This window comes from Centropristis striata, chromosome 19 (assembly GCF_030273125.1).
Source record: "Centropristis striata isolate RG_2023a ecotype Rhode Island chromosome 19, C.striata_1.0, whole genome shotgun sequence".
Lineage (NCBI taxonomy): Eukaryota > Metazoa > Chordata > Actinopteri > Perciformes > Serranidae > Centropristis > Centropristis striata.
The window spans coordinates 33171057-33187377 of record NC_081535.1 but is presented as its reverse complement, the minus strand read 5'-3'; the positions used below and the strand labels follow the sequence as shown (position 1 = coordinate 33187377).

The following is a 16321-nucleotide window of genomic DNA, read 5'->3' as shown; positions in this document are numbered from 1 at the left end:
ATTTATAAACAGATTATATTAAAATAATTTAAACACTTCTCCTGATTGATGGAAATTATTCACATTTAAGGGAGTAATTGATATTACTATTATCAATTACAAATATTACAAATATTACAAATATATTACAATATATTATTATATTATTATTACAAATATTACAAATATATTACAATTATATTACAATTACAAATATTATCAATTACTATTATTAATTGACTCATAGCAATGTGATTATGTGTATTTGGTGTATTTTGGTAAGAATCTATATTTGTAATCACTAACTAATTACAGTGCAAAAAAAGTTATTTTTCCACAGTATGTGTAAATATAATTGGCTTTGACGTCAGTAACACCCATATATGAACCTTTTTCGATAATTAATGAGTTTTGTGTCTGAGAATTAAATTCTCCCTCGTGTTTCTGTAGAAGAATGAGAGAAACAGAGTGTGTTTGGGATTTAAATGAGTAACGAACATGCTAATAACGTCTCTTCAATAATTCATAGCTCCTTCTCCCCCTCTCTTTTTCTCTCTCTCTCTCTCACGTTCTTTAAACTTGCAAACATTTCATTACAGTCTCCGTCTGGTTCCTCGCTGTCCCTCGCTGTGAGCTTTCAAAGGTCAAAGTCATGTTTTCACTCTTCTCTCTTAGTGTTCGAAGCTGCTCTGACTTCATCATGACTGAATATAACAGATCATCCTTACAGTGTGAAGCTCCTCAGGTCAGGATCTGTTTATAATCACGTCACGCTGCTCACAGGTAGAAACACATCTCAACGTGTTTCCTTCAACTTTACCAGTTGTGGAAGTACATTTCCATTTTCAGAAACATGATGTTTGACATACTGGGTTTACAGGCTGACAGACCTGAAAGCATGTTTTCACAGTGCCTAATCCCAATGAACAGAAGAATAAAATAATATATACCCTCTCTTCTTTTACACTGCAAAAAAGCCAACTTGGTTTTTTTTGGCCTAAAACAGTGATTTAATTTGGTAAAACTTGGAAATATAAATTATTGACATTTAGGGCAATAATGTAAGTTAGCACAACAAAGGAAGCCAGTTGTCTGCTCAAAAACAAGTTGGTGAGTTGTTGTTACTTATATCTTTAAGTTGGGGTTCACAACAAGGGACAATAGTTCTGATAACTCTTATTTCTTTGTTGGGAAATTCGGTCATTAGCGAAAGCTAGCGGCTAACTGATGCTAGCGGCGCTGCTTGTTACAGCTACAAGAGTAGCCATTAGCGTATCAATGCTAACTCAAAATTGTGGTCACAACATTAGCTGACATTTCATAGCGGCGTTACAATCGTGCCAGAGAAATTCAGAGTTGAGCAAAGTCAAAAACAAAACTTAAAATATTTAGTTTAGTTGTCCAACTTAAAATTTTATCGAAGTTTGTTGCCTTGAAATTTTGAGTTCGCCTAACTTTCTTTTTTTGCAGTGTATTTATGGAGGATATTTTAATATTCTTTTCGCATTCATGTGTGCATATTCTTAAGAATTAAACAGTATACTTGCTTTATAATCCTAATATCATTATATAACAGTGGCATATATCAGTCTTAAAATCACAATAATATGATTTACAATATACAACAAGACAATATATCGTCTAACTAAAAAAGTTTTCACGATTAGAGCCCGACCAATGCAGGGTTTTTGAGACCGATGCTGAAACTGATTTTAGAGGGAGAAAATTCATCAATAAGCGATATGATGGCCAATAAAATAATTGTATGAGCTGGAATGAAAATAGACCTTTTTATGTGGATTGTGCACCGATTTAAGCCACTCTGCAAATGTACCCAACAGAGCTACTTTCTCAATCATATAAACTTTAATGAATAATATTTAACATAAATATACATTATTCAAACAATTTATTACATTGACAGCCAGTTCTATAAATGATAACTGAGAGAAGAAAGAATAAATAGGAATAAAATAAATAGCTAAATAAACATAATTACTGTTCAGTTTCAGTAATTGTGACTTTTTCTTGCAATCGATAATCGTTTTGATCATTTTAATATATTGTTCAGTGAAACCTATAGACTATAAATAAAAAACTAACATTATTATATAATATCATGACTCATATAATAATCACAATATCAAAATCAATCAAAAATAATTGCAGTGCTTTTTTCAAATCATGCAACCCAACTTAGAATACATGTGGGGTTTTTGCAATTAAGGCTTTCTCTTGTGAATTGTGAATGGAAACACTGTTTCTGGAGTTGGATCTCATTTAAAGTAGCTAAAACATAAACAGCAGTTGGACATTCATTAAAGTTTTTCATGAACTGATGACTGTCAGACTGAAGTGTCACCATCCTGCTGCTAGCTCTCTCTGCAGAGACAGAAATGTTTCTGCATATAATTAACGTGGAAATTGAGTGTTTATTCATCTGCCAGTGCATGCTCCCACTGCAGAGCTGCCACAGGGACTTTTTTATTTATACATTTCTTCTAGTCTTGTTGCATAACATATAAACTAAATCAATTGAAAAAAATAAAAAATAAGACCCTCAAAGAGTCTCAAAATCAATATCTGCCATGAAACACTTGATTTAAATGTATTTTTGTACAATAAACTCCTTAAATGTATTGAAAATCTGCTATATAATAAGAATATTTATATTTTAGTGATTTATAATGTGTTTGTTGGTGTTGTTGCCTCTTGCAGACACAGCCCACAGTGATAAATGTGTCGATTTGGAACAGACTTCCTGCGCGCTGACGAATATTTCCCATGACTCCTCTGATCAATACCAATAACCTTAAGATTAGTTTGCAAATGAGTCGGCAGGTTTCAAATTACTGAAGCCGGAGCAGGAATGCAGCGACTGCTTTCTCATTTCTCTCATCAGAGAAACTGTGTGTGTGTTTGTGCACTGCAAAAAAAGCCAACTTGTATTTTTTGGCCTAAAACAGTGATTTAATTAGGTAAAACTTGGAAATATAAATTATTGACATTTAGGGCAATAATGTAAGTTAGCACAACAAAGGAAGCCAGTTGTCTGCTCAAAAACAAGTTTGTGAGTTGTTGTTACTTATATCTTTAAGTTGGGGTTCAAAACAAGGGACAATAGTTCTGATAACTCTTATTTCTTTGTTGTGAAATGCGGGAAAGCGGTGAAATTCGGTCATTAGCGAAAGCTAGCGGCTAACTGATACTAGCGGCTAACTGATGCTAGCGGCTAACTGATGCTAGCGGAGCTGCTTGTTACAGCTACAAGTGTAGCCATTAGCGTATCAATGCTAACTCAAAATTGTGGTCGCAACATTAGCTGACATTTCATAGCGGCGTTACAATCGTGCCAATTCAGCACATTGCAGAAGTTAGCAGAAGTAAGGATTAAAAGTTATTACAATGTTAAATTATAAGTTCAAATATCTGAATTCAGAGTTGAGCAAACTCAAAAACAAAACTTAAAATATTTAGTTTAATTGTCAAACTTAAAATTTTATCGAAGTTTGTTGCCTTGAAATATTGAGTTCACCCAACTTTTCTTTTTTTGCAGTGTGTGTGTGTGTGTGTGTGTGTGTGTGTGTGAGAGAGAGAGTTCATGGCCTTGTTTTGATCAGGACAACAACAGTGTAAAACACTTGTGGTGATTTGCATGGTATTCTGCCTGAAGAGGAGAAGTCATTAGACGGCAGTTTCAGCTGCTAGAAGTCATTAGACGGCTCAGAGTGCAGTAAGAGTGTGTGGTGGTGTAACAGGGAGCTGCAGGCAGCCGAGGGCTGACACACTCACAGCTTCAGGGGATAACAGGATGTGAAAGATCCACTTTCTCTGCTCCACTATCCAATAACATTTTCATTTAAGATGTGAGGAGTTGACGTCCCAACTCCTTTTATATTCTCTGTGTCTTCTGAGTGTCCAGCAGCTGTGGCGGTTCTACACAGGGGCCTCCAGGGGCCACTGCCCCTGTAAAGAAGCCCTTGGCCCCTGCTGTGGCCCCTGTGTAAAATTAATAATAAAATGATCATTGATTATAACAATGAACAATGGAACAATTATTTACCTAGTTTTTGTTCAAACAATATCTCATTGTACACAAAAGGAACCCAGAATGTGTACAATGTATAATAGTTTAATTGTGCATTAAAAGCTTGTATATATGTGTATATATATATATGTATATGTATTTATATATATGTATATGTATATATGTATGTATATATGTACATGTTTATATATATATGTACATGTTTATGTATATGTATATATATATATATGTGTGTATTTATATTTATATATATATATATTTATATATAATTCTATTTATATATATTCATATATATTTATATATTTTTATATATATATATATTTTTATATATATAAAGATCATTCTCACTGGACTGCACTATTAAAAAAAAGTAATTGTGCACAAAAATTAGAAATGTCATTGTCGTACAATCAGTGTATTTGTATCTTCCAAATAAACTTAAATTCGATTTTTAAATAAGCTAAAATAAAGGTTTTGAATGCTTAAATATCCTTTAAATGTGCCCCTCTGATTAAACACTGCCCCCTCCTTGGTAAAATTGGTCTAGAACCGCTACTGCTGTGGAACAAATATTCAGAGGCTTTACTGAAGTAAAAATACTGTTAAAATACTCTCAGACAAGTAAAAGTCCTGCATTCAGAACTTAACTTCAGTAAAAGTTTTGTATCAGCAACATGTACTGAAAGTAAAATATTCATAGTGCAGTAAAATGTTTAAAAATTAATTTTCCTGCTGCATTAATATGTTATGTGTTGTATTTTACTGCTGTGGAGTTTTTATTTAGTGATTTAGGGTATTTTTACTGGGTATTGTGCTCACTCATTCATAGTGTGTGAGAGTTGTATTTGCCGGTTTGTGCTTCTGGTTTTAATGGCTGCTCTCTTGGCCAGGTCACTTTTTGAAAAGAGATTTCAATCTTTAACCAGGATAAATAAAGGATATATTTCTAATCCAGTGATTCCCAACAGGCGTAAAAAGAAAAACAATTGATATACACGTTTGAATTCAGAAGGACAATAAATACACACACAGGATTAAACTAGCAGCCATGATAATCTGGCTGCACAGCACGAGCCTCAGCTGTGACACCTGAACGCCTCACGCTGCGATGCAGAGAGCATGAAAACCAGCAAGAGTCCAACAAGCTGCAGCTCTCAGTGCAACCTGACACAACAAAAACCAACCCAAACATCTTATATATATATATAATTTTTTTTGTATTTATTTATTATTGTTATTATTATTATTTGTATTATTATTATTTATTTATTTATTTATTTAATTAATTATTTATTCATTTATGTATTTATTTATTATTATTATTATTATTATTATTATTATTATTATTATTATTATTATTTATTTTTATTTCTCTTTATATTTACACATCTTTTATTCTTTTTATTTATTTATATTTCTTGTTGCACACTGGATCTTTATAGATACATATTTTTTATTATTTTATTAATGGTTTTATTTATTGTTTTATTTATTTATTATTATTATTATTTTTTTTTTTTTATTATTATTTTTTTTTTTTATTACTCTTTATATTTTCACATCTTTATTCTTTTTATTTATTTATATTTCTAGTTGCACACTGGGTCTTTATAGATACATTTTTTTATTATTATTTTATTCATGGTTTTATTTATTTGTCTTTATAGTTCCAAATTTTGTATTTACATTTATTTTATTGCTTTTTATTGATTTATTATTATTTATTATTTTTTTGTATTATTTTTATTATTATTAAATATTTTTTTAATTGTTTATAGTTCCACTTTTGTATGTACTTATTCCCTTTTATATCAGAGTGTAATGTCTGTGTGAGCATGTTTGCTGTGTGATGTGACTCTGACTCTGGTGTGTTTGTGTGTTCCAGGCAGCGTCGGGCGCTCTGAGCGGTCTGGGTCATGTGTACACGGCTATCGGCGACTACCCCAACGCGCTGGCGAGCCACAAACAGTGTGTGCTGTTGGCGCGACAGACGCAGTGCCAGCTCTCCGAGGCGCGCCAGCTGGGCAACATGGGCGCCGTGTACACGGCGCTGGGAGACTTCACCAACGCCGTGCAGAGCCACGAGCAGCACCTGGACATCGCTAAGGTACAAAACTGCTTCTGAGAGACTGAAATGTTTCTGATGGAGAAAAACTTTCCTGTCAGTTAACAGCAGATTGTTCCTACAAAGTAAAAGTTTGGATTCACTCAATGATACCAAACTATAAGGTGTTTTGGTAACGCTTTATATTAAGGTCCTTGTAATAACCATTAATTAACAAGTAATAAGGCCCCCGAAACTGGAGAGAACCAGAGAACCAGAGAACCAAAGAACCAGAGAGAAGAAGTCATAAAAACAAACATTTGTTTTTCATTACAAATACAAAATAAATGTTATAAACACCAGAATTTACCTACCAACCCCTAAATGTAATAATAATAATAATAATAATAATAATAATAATAATATAATAATCATCATCATCATTATCATAATAATCAATTTTTAAAAAAGGTACTTTTAAATAAAATAAAGCAAAATTAAAATAAATAATAAATCAAGTAAAAATGGGCTAACAGCTCATAAAATCTGTTATTTTATTTTAAATTATTTGGTAACGCTTTATATTAAGGTCCTTGTAATAACCATTAATTAACAAGTAATAAGGCCCTTGTAAGTCCTTACAATATGCTTATTAACATTATTGTGTGTTTATAAGCTTATATAAGTGTTAATAATGGCATTACAAACACCCATGACCCACCCATTATGTCTTTGCCATGCCTTTATTAATCTTATTTTGTTTGCTTATTGATATTAAAATATACTTTATTGCTCATCTATTATAAGTTAACTCTAAGTTAACTATGCTTTTTGCAACTACCGGATCTAAAGCGAGAACAATGCCTTATTACTTGTTAATTAATGGTTATTAAGGACCTTATTATAAAGCGTTACCGTTTTTTTCTGTCCGTGTCCATTTTTATAGAGATCCCTTGACCTCTAACGGCAAGATATCTGAATGTAAATTGGGTTCCATGGATACCCATGAGTCTCCTCTTTACAGACATGTCCACTTTATGCCATTTTATGCGCAGTTTGGTGCAAAAAACACACTTTTTTCATGCATTTAACTGTGTTATTTTGGCCTATTATATGTGAATATTTTTGCACCTGAAGGACACGCATTAAAGGCAAATTTGGATGTTTTCATAACAGCTGTAACATTATAACAAATAATTCTGACATATTAAACTACTGAAAATAGAAATGCATGTTTAATAAATAGATTTATTCATTGATTAATCTGTTTGTTTGACTACCATGTGAGAAAGTATCTGGAAGATGTTGGTTAAAATGTATCTCACATGTACATATTTAATATAAAGCATCAGCTGCTTACAGTAATCTGATTTTGGATTATTATGGAGAGAAGTGTAATTTGTATTTCCAGACTATGATGAATTGAAACAGGAGGGCGGCAGTTACAGTTTTTATAATGTTGCTGTGTGTTTTAGCAGATCCATCTATCTTTATCCAACACACTTACTGTGTGTATGTGTGTGTGTGTGTGTGTGTGTGTGTGTGTTCAGGACTCGGCTCGTTTCAACAAATATTTGAAGCTTTTCCTGCACAAACAACACAAGAGACAATAATCTGTGCACATTTCAATTTTTATGTCACTTTTTTTTTGGATGAAATGCAAAATTGCAAAGCAAGCGAGCAGCCAGTGGCTGCAGCCAACACACACACACACACACACACACACACACACACAAACTGACCATCTGTGGACAATTAGATCTGCACCAGAATAAAGTCAAATCTTCGGACTACTGAGAGTTTATTAAGTCATTTTGTTTTGACAGTTTTAGGTCTCTTTAGCTGGAAATGTTGAAGCGTGTAGCATCAAACAGTTTCCATCTGTTGTTGATGTGAGTCCAGAAAACCTGATTCCTGCCTTTAGATCAGCACACACTGCAAAAAAAAAAAGAAAAGTTGGGTGAACTCAAAATATCAAGGCAACAAACTTCAATAAAATTTTAAGTTGGACAATTAAACTAAATATTTTAAGTTTTGTTTTTGAGCTTGCTCAACTCGATTTTTGTCAACTCAACTGTAACTTGTACCAACTTATAATTTACATCGTAATAACTTTTAATCCTTACTTCTGCTAACTTCTGCAATGTGCTGAATTGGCACGATTGTAACGCCGCTATGAAATGTCAGCTAATGTTGCGACCACAATTTTGAGTTAGCATTGATGCGCTAATGGCTACTCTTGTAGCTGTAACAAGCAGCGCCGCTAGCATCAGTTAGCCGCTAGCTTTTGCTAATGTCCAAATTTCACCGCTTTCCCGCATTTCACAACAAAGAAATAAGAGTTATCAGAACTATTGTCCCTTGTTGTGAACCCCAACTTAAAGATATAAGTAACAACAACTCACCAACTTGTTTTTGAGCAGACAACTGGCTTCCTTTGTTGTGCTAACTTACATTATTGCCCTAAATGTCAGTCATTTATATTTCCAAGTTTTACCAACTTCAACCAAATCAGTGTTTTAGGCCAAAAAATACAAGTTGGCTCTTTTTGCAGTGCAGAGCAGATGCACCTTTTAAAACTTTATTTCCTGAGTTTAATTTAAATTCTCCTTTATAAAGTCTATTTATAAACTTAAACTTAAACTTAAAGACCAAAAAAGAAGAATAGCATTAATAATATCTAGCAACCTGTGACACCTTTGACCTTTATGCTTGAGGATGAAATGGTGATGTTTCTTTTTTTTTGCAGACTCTGGATAACCGGCGTGAGGAGGCGCGGGCGTACAGTAACCTGGGGAGTGCCTACCACTCCCAGCGGGACTTCGATAAGGCCATATCGTACCACACACGAGTCCTGGAGCTGGCTCAGGAGCTGGGAGACAGAGCGGTGGAGATGAGGGCGTACGCCGGGCTGGGGCACGCCGCACGGTGCATGCAGGTCGGTCTATGAGAGAATATGAAGACTTGATTAACTCAACAACTGACCCATGAAAGGATCGGTGTGGCTGCAGGGTTTTGTTCCCAGCCAGCAGGAGCACAGCAGCCCTTTCATGGGTCAGTTTGACAATCCTGAACTTAATAATGATGTGCTGTTAAGACTATTATTTGTTACATCAGCTGTTCTCAACCTTGGGGTCCCGACCCCAGTTGGGGTCGCGAGATGATTTCTGGGGGTCGCCAAATCATTTTGGAAGTCAGCTCTGTCTCCACTGTGTTAAAGTGTTCATGTGTTTTAGTCTTTTTGGTCATTTTGTGTCTTTTTTCGTCAATTTGTGTCTTTTTTGGGTCATTTTGTGTCTTTTTTGGTCATTTTGTGGTCAATTTGTGCCTTTTTTGGGGGTAATTTGTGTCTTTTTTTGGTAATTTGTTTTTTTTTTTGGTCATTTTGTTTCTTTTTTGGTCATTCTGTTTCTTTTTTGGTCATTTTGTGTCTTTTTTGGTCATTTTGTGTCTTTTTTAGTCATTTTGTGTCTTTTTTTGGTCATTTTGTGTCTTTTTTAGTCATTTTGTGTGTTTTTTTTTGGTCATTTTGTGCCTTTTATTTGGTAATTTGTGTCTTTTTTTGGTCATTTTGTGTCTTTTTTGGTCATTTTGTGTCTTTTTTTAGTCATTTTGTGTCTTTTTTCGGTCATTTTGTTTCTTTGTTTTTTGTTTTTTGGGTGATCTGAATTGTGAGATTTTGTTCAGTGAGCGGGGATCGTGGACAACATGCATGTTAAATTGGGGGTCTCGACTCAAAAAGGTTGAGAACTACTGTGTTACATGACTAAAATATCTGAGTATTGTTCGTCCCTGTGATCTTCAGGACCTGGAGCGAGCTCGTCAGCACCACCAGCACCAGCTGGAGATCGCTCAGGAGCTTCAGGACAGAGCGGCTCAGGGCCGAGCGTCCTCCAACCTGGGTAGGACCCCTCTCTGACCGAAGTCATGAAAAGCTGTGTGTGTGTGGGTGGGTGTGTGTGTGTGTTGTGTTGATATCTGGGGTGGCTGTGGCTCAGTTGGTAGAGTGGGTTGCTACCCAACAGAAGGGTTGGTGGTTTGATCCCTGACCGTCGCAGCCTACATGTCGAAGTATCCTTGAGCAAGATATTGAACCCCAAATTGCTCCCAATGTGTTCATCGGTGTGTAAATGAATTCCCAATGGTGGCTGGTGGCACCATTTAGGGTAGCCTCTGCCACCAGTATGAATGTGTGTGTGAAAGGGTGAATGAGTCAGTCTGTAGTGTAAAGCGCTTTGAGTGGTCGCAAAGCTAGAAAAAAAAGCTCCATAGCTTTTGCTTAGCTTGTGTTTGACGGTTTCAATTATGAATTCATAACATAACAGAAATTACTATGATGCTTGATGACACATGCTTGATGTCACATGAAGACATTCAAGACATTTTAGTTCAAAAAGAATTCCAAACTTTAAATTTTGCCGATGCCTGTGACGTTAGGATGAAGATAAACTAATTGTTAAAGCGTGCATATGCATTTAATTGGATTTATGTGGAAAAAGTGTGAAAAAAGGAGCTTTTTCCCCCAGATTCACCACTTTAAATCTCATAAATCTGCGCATTTTTTTCTCGTAGATTTGCCACTTTAATCTCGTTAATTTTTTTTCTCAAAATATTTATTTTCGTACACATTACATACACATTACATTTCGTACACGCTACACATTCTAGCAGTATGCAATATCCTCCAATATTCTCTAGGGTTGAAATTTGGAATTTGCATTTCAATGAGTGTCCTATTAAGGGTTAAAGACAAGACACATGCATTTGCCCTTTTTCTCAGTGACAAATGATAAATATATCCTGGTTTGTAAGGGAGGATCTGACTGAACCATAATGTGGCCATCCACCTCATAACCACCGTGCTGTTTCAGTTTTTGGGACCATTTCTGGCGATGGATTTGACATCATTGTCTGACCGATGTTTGCTGGATTAGTGAGACTAAACAATGGACGGGAATCAGAGATTTGCAGGGGATGGAAGCAACTTTGGCAGTTTTTGATGTGGATGAAGTTTGGACTCGTTTCATGTCACTAAACACGTTCCTTGGACTCATATTAAGGCCTGATGTCACACATTCATCTCCACAGAATATCTGGTAACTTGAAGCATGCAGGCAGTCACTTCTGCAGGGAGGTAGTTCCATGTGCACTGCAAAAAAAGAAAAGTTGGGTGAACTCAAAATTTCAAGGCAACAAACTTCGATAAAATTTTAAGTTGGACAATTAAACTAAATATTTTAAGTTTGATGTCAACTCAACTGTAACTTGTACCAACTTATAATTTACATTGTAATAACTTTTAATCCTTACTTCTGCTAACTTCTGCAATGTGCTGAATTGGTACGATTGTAACGCCGCTATGAAATGTTAGCTAATGTTGCGACCACAATTTTGAGTTAGCATTGATACGCTAATGGCTACTCTTGTAGCTGTAACAAGCAGCGCCGCTAGCATCAGTTAGCTGCTAGCATCAGTTAGCCGCTAGCTTTCGCTAATGAATATCACCGCTTTCCCGCATTTCCCAACAAAGAAATAAGAGTTATCAGAACTATTGTCCCTTGTTGTGAACCCCAACTTAAAGATATAAGTAACAACAACTCACCAACTTGTTTTTGAGCAGACAACTGGCTTCCTTTGTTGTGCTAACTTACATTATTGCCCTAAATGTCAATAATTTATATTTCCAAGTTTTACCAACTTAAATCACTGTTTTAGGCCAAAAAATACAAGTTGACTTTTTTGCAGTGTGTGGGGGACCAGTGTGCACCTTTAAACTGACTTCATATTTTAAAGCAGAATAATGAGAAAAGTAATAATAATGAAGAGAAGTGAGCAGAGCTATAATCAGGCGGCTCCGTGGCCCTGGAGGATTTATTGATGAGGAGCTTCGGCAGGTTTCCTCTTCTGTTGTGGAGGAAAACATCAGAAATAACAAGGTGAGCATGTTGTGAATAAAAGAAGAAAAGACTTGAATGTCTGCAACAATAACTCTGCCTTTAAAGGACTGGTTCATATTCAGTTCAATCTGAGACGACAGTTGTTTCACACATTTAATAGAAATGCAGCATGACGACCTAAAATAACCACAGACACTCGCTAGAATAAACACTTTATTATAGGTGATGTATAAAATATTTCCCAGAAAAGGAGGGATGTTAATGAGCACAACTCAGGATGAACTCAGAATGAGGACAATAAAGTCATGTTTAAGTTTGATTTCCAAAGTAAAATCAACTTAAACAGTGGTAAAAATCCAGTTGAACTGAGGGAGGAGTTGATAATAATCATTTAAATCTGATTTGATTGTTGTTTTTGTTTTTGTTTTTTTGTTTTTACATTTTTTGCCTTTGTTTCGGCTTTCAGCTCAGTCAAAAATATTATTTATTTTACTGACATTTTACATTCTTTTTCCCAGTGAGATATCACCTATTATTATTAAGTATTATAAATAGTTTATATAGTAAATTTGCAGGTGAAAACATACTGCTTCTGTTCTATTAATATAATAAAATTATATTTGACATTCTAATCTGGTTCTAATTTATTGTATTTTTTGATTTAGTAATGATAAATAAACAATAAGGGTACTGATAAAGCAAAAAGCTTGCATTAACCTAAATTATTTAATCATTTTTAATTGAGGAAAATATGATGTACTGTTAAATAGTTTGTCAAATAAATTGTTTCAATTGTGAAACTGCTATTAAATTGCATTATTTGTGTTATTAAAGTATTAAATTTAACTTGATAACTCTGTAGAAACCTTGAAACTAAAAGAAGAAATCTTAAAGTTATTATAGAGTTAATGACAGTGATACTTTTATTATATTATCATAAATACTGATGTCACATGCATATAAATCAATGAGAAAACAGTATGTCTTTCTCCGCTGACCTCACTGTGTCCTCCTGAACATCTGCCCTCTGAAAACTTAAAAACAAACACTTTATTCTGCATGAATTTCATTTTCACAAAGTGGATGATGATGTGATGCAATTTTAGATAAAAGGCTGAAAATCAGTCAGAAGGATTTTTCTCCTTCAGAAACTTTGAATCAACTGAAGCAGAAGAGTTTATTATTGTTCCAGCTGATGGAAACTTCCAGCTGACTGATAAAACAGTACAAATTTGAGATATTTCTATTTAATTGAGTATTTCCATTTCATGCAACCTCACACTTACTTCAATACATTTTGGAGGCAAATACTGTACTTTTTTGTGGATTGCATTTATTTTACAACTACTATACTTTAGAGATTCTAAATAACAAAAATATAATTAACAGAGTCATAAAATATACTGTCACATATACAAATTTACGTTTTCTATTTAATATATGTCACAATTATTCTGTTTTATTTACATTTACGACATCCTTTCAACTTATTTGAAATCAAGGTTGTAACTGCAGTTTCTGAAGTATTGAACGCAAAGTAATAATCTTAAATAAATTAATTTTTCTGATGAAAACTCTTGTGTCTGCAGTAATATGAACTGGGTGTCTGTGGCGACATTACCTGAAATGTTCCCAAGCTGGAAGAGAAGTGTTTTCTTTGAAATATTGCCAAAAATGCAGCGTTTATCATAGAAAGAAACTGTAAAAACAGGCATTATTATCAGAGTTTTAACCTTCTGACAATGCTTGAACAGCTCATCTGTTATGAATGTTTCCATTACACAACAAAGCTTAAAATAGTGATATTTCTGTCAGAATCACTTTATTCAACATGTGTTATTTAAAATGTGTCCAAAAATAAAGTGTTTGCACCAACCAGATCCTGTTAAAAGCATTAAATTCTGCTGGAAACATTCATATACTTCAATATGTGGAGTCACAATTTATTTTCCCAATATTCATGACACTTGTGGGCACTATAAAAGTGTTTATATATAAATTCCATTTTATTCCAGTTTTAAAAAAGATAATTTATCAGAGAAATTCAACTTTTGCTTTATCTTTTTTATGATTTATGTCATCATAACTGTTTTATTCTGCACAAAGACATGTTTGAGTTGTTCCCACTTCTAGCCGTGATTGTGCTGATTCCATAGAGCTGCACGACTTATAAATTCATATAGATTTTATATTTTGCAGTGAAATACAAGGCCACATTATCCTTAGTTTCTTTTGTTCAGACAAGGGAAAGTAGGAGATGTCTTTTTACCTAACATCTTCTTCTTTCCCTTGTCTGAACAAGAGAAACTAAGGATAATATTCAGAAGTAGACAAAATGAATTTGCTGAAAGTTTTACAAGGCCACAGTGAGTAAAATGCAAAAAGAGAAAAAAACAGCTGGTTGGGTTCAGATAGTCAAAGTATATTGAGCTGATACTTGGTAGTGGAGTATTTCCACAGAGTAGTATGAGTACTTTTACTTCAGTAAAGTATCTGATTACTTCTCCCGCCCCTGGTCATAGATCGTGTGATGTCATCACCTCCTCTGAGCCTCTCTGACCAATCACAGCTCATGTTTTATTAACAGGTTCTAGTTTCTGCGGCCGCAGTGAAATCTGAGAGTCAGAACCACCTGACCCCCCCGCTGAGTGGACAGAGTGTGTGTGTGTGTGTGTGTGTGTGTGTGTGTGTGTGTGTGTGTGTGTTCTTGTACTTCCTACGTAGTGAGGACCGGAACACGTTTTTAACCAACAGAGTGAGGACCTTTTTGCAAAGTGAGGACATTTTGGCCGGTCCTCACTTCTTTAAAGGCTTTTTTGATATTTAAGACTTTGTTTTAGGGTTAATGTTACAAAAAAAATGATAATTAACTGACACTGTATTTTGTGGTTACAAAACTAACTAAAATTATAGTGAAAATGTCCTTTGTTTTCGTCTTTGTCAACTTTTTCATACACAATGAAGATGGATCAGACAAAGGAAATAAAGGCAAATTTTACTGTGACCTCTTTTAATCTCCCACCCAACAAATACCCCATTACAAAAAACTAAAACTAATAAAAACTAAACTAAAACTAAAGCATTTGGAAAAAAAAATAAATACAAAACTAAAACTAGCAAACTCACTGTAAAAACTCATTAAAACTAACTGAATTTGAAAACAAAAATTCACAACAAAATTAAAACTAAAACTAATGAAAAATCCACAACTATTATAACCTTGCAAGGGAATTCACTGTTACAATGAGGGTCCTCACAAAGATAGAAGTACAAGAATGTGTGTGCGTGTGTGTGTGTGTGTGTGTGTGTGTGTGTGAGACTAACTGCTGAAGTCGCTGACAGACGAGCTGCAGATCAATGATTCTCTTCATCATTTATGGATGATTCTTTTCTCTCAGAGCTGACGAGACAAGCTCCATTCTCCTCTCCTCTCCTCCTTTCTTCCTTTCTTTCTCCTTTTCCCTCCTTCTCTACTTTCTACACTTTTTTCCTTCTCGTCTCGTCCTCCTAACCTTGCTTGTTTCCTTTCCTCTTTTATTTCCTCCTTTGTTGTTTACTCCTCTCCTTTACTTCTTGTCATTTGTTTCATCCTCTCCTCCCGTGTTTGTTTTTTCCTCTCCTCTCCTTTCCTTACCTTGTCTCCTCACCTCACTTCACCTTCTCTTCTCCTCTCTTCCTAAGTTGTTATAACTCAACTTATAATGTAGTTAGATTTAGTTAATAATATTGCATGCAATCTGTTGCCTCAATTTTATTGAGCAGTTATTGTTTATCTTTTTTTACAGTGTATAAAACCAGAGACAGTATCAACATAAACTAATACCAAAATGGTTTTCACTTTCTAAATCCAGCAATATCTGATCTGGAGTGTTCAGTATGTTGTGACATATCTACTGATTTGTGATGGAACCATTTTGAAGCCTGATTTCTACTATTTTTGCACAAAATGATGCAATGAAAGACATTTTTTTTATTTTATTTTATTTTTTTATTGGTGAAATGACGTAACAAACAAGGTGACATGAGAGACAAATACACTACACCATGTGGACCACAAGTAGAGACAGCAGACATACAGCGCAAACAACAACAAAGAAAAACATAAATGATAAACGATTTGCACAGAGGCATCACAGGTGTATGTGTGCATGTGTGTGTGTGCGTGTGGATGAGGGGCAGATGCTACGACATATATATAAAAATATATAACATGGCTCATTTATATGTATCACACAATGAAAATAAATAGGCAAACAAAGCAAGAAGCACTAACGAGAGAAAACAAATAAACAAGAATAAATAAAATAGCTAATTAAATGAATTAAATATATATATATATAATAATAACAATAA

At 34.4% G+C, this 16321-nt stretch overlaps 1 protein-coding gene across 1 annotated transcript in view; it reads left to right on the top strand.

The window, feature by feature from the left end:
* The window catches only part of ttc28 (tetratricopeptide repeat domain 28), a 188579-nt gene that overhangs the window by 123413 nt on the left and 48845 nt on the right, over positions 1-16321 (top strand). The window contains exons 6-8 of the mRNA XM_059358726.1: positions 5913-6134; positions 8821-9009; positions 9877-9973. Coding sequence (XP_059214709.1) covers positions 5913-6134; positions 8821-9009; positions 9877-9973 — 508 coding nt within the window. The remainder of the gene's footprint in view (positions 1-5912; positions 6135-8820; positions 9010-9876; positions 9974-16321) is intronic.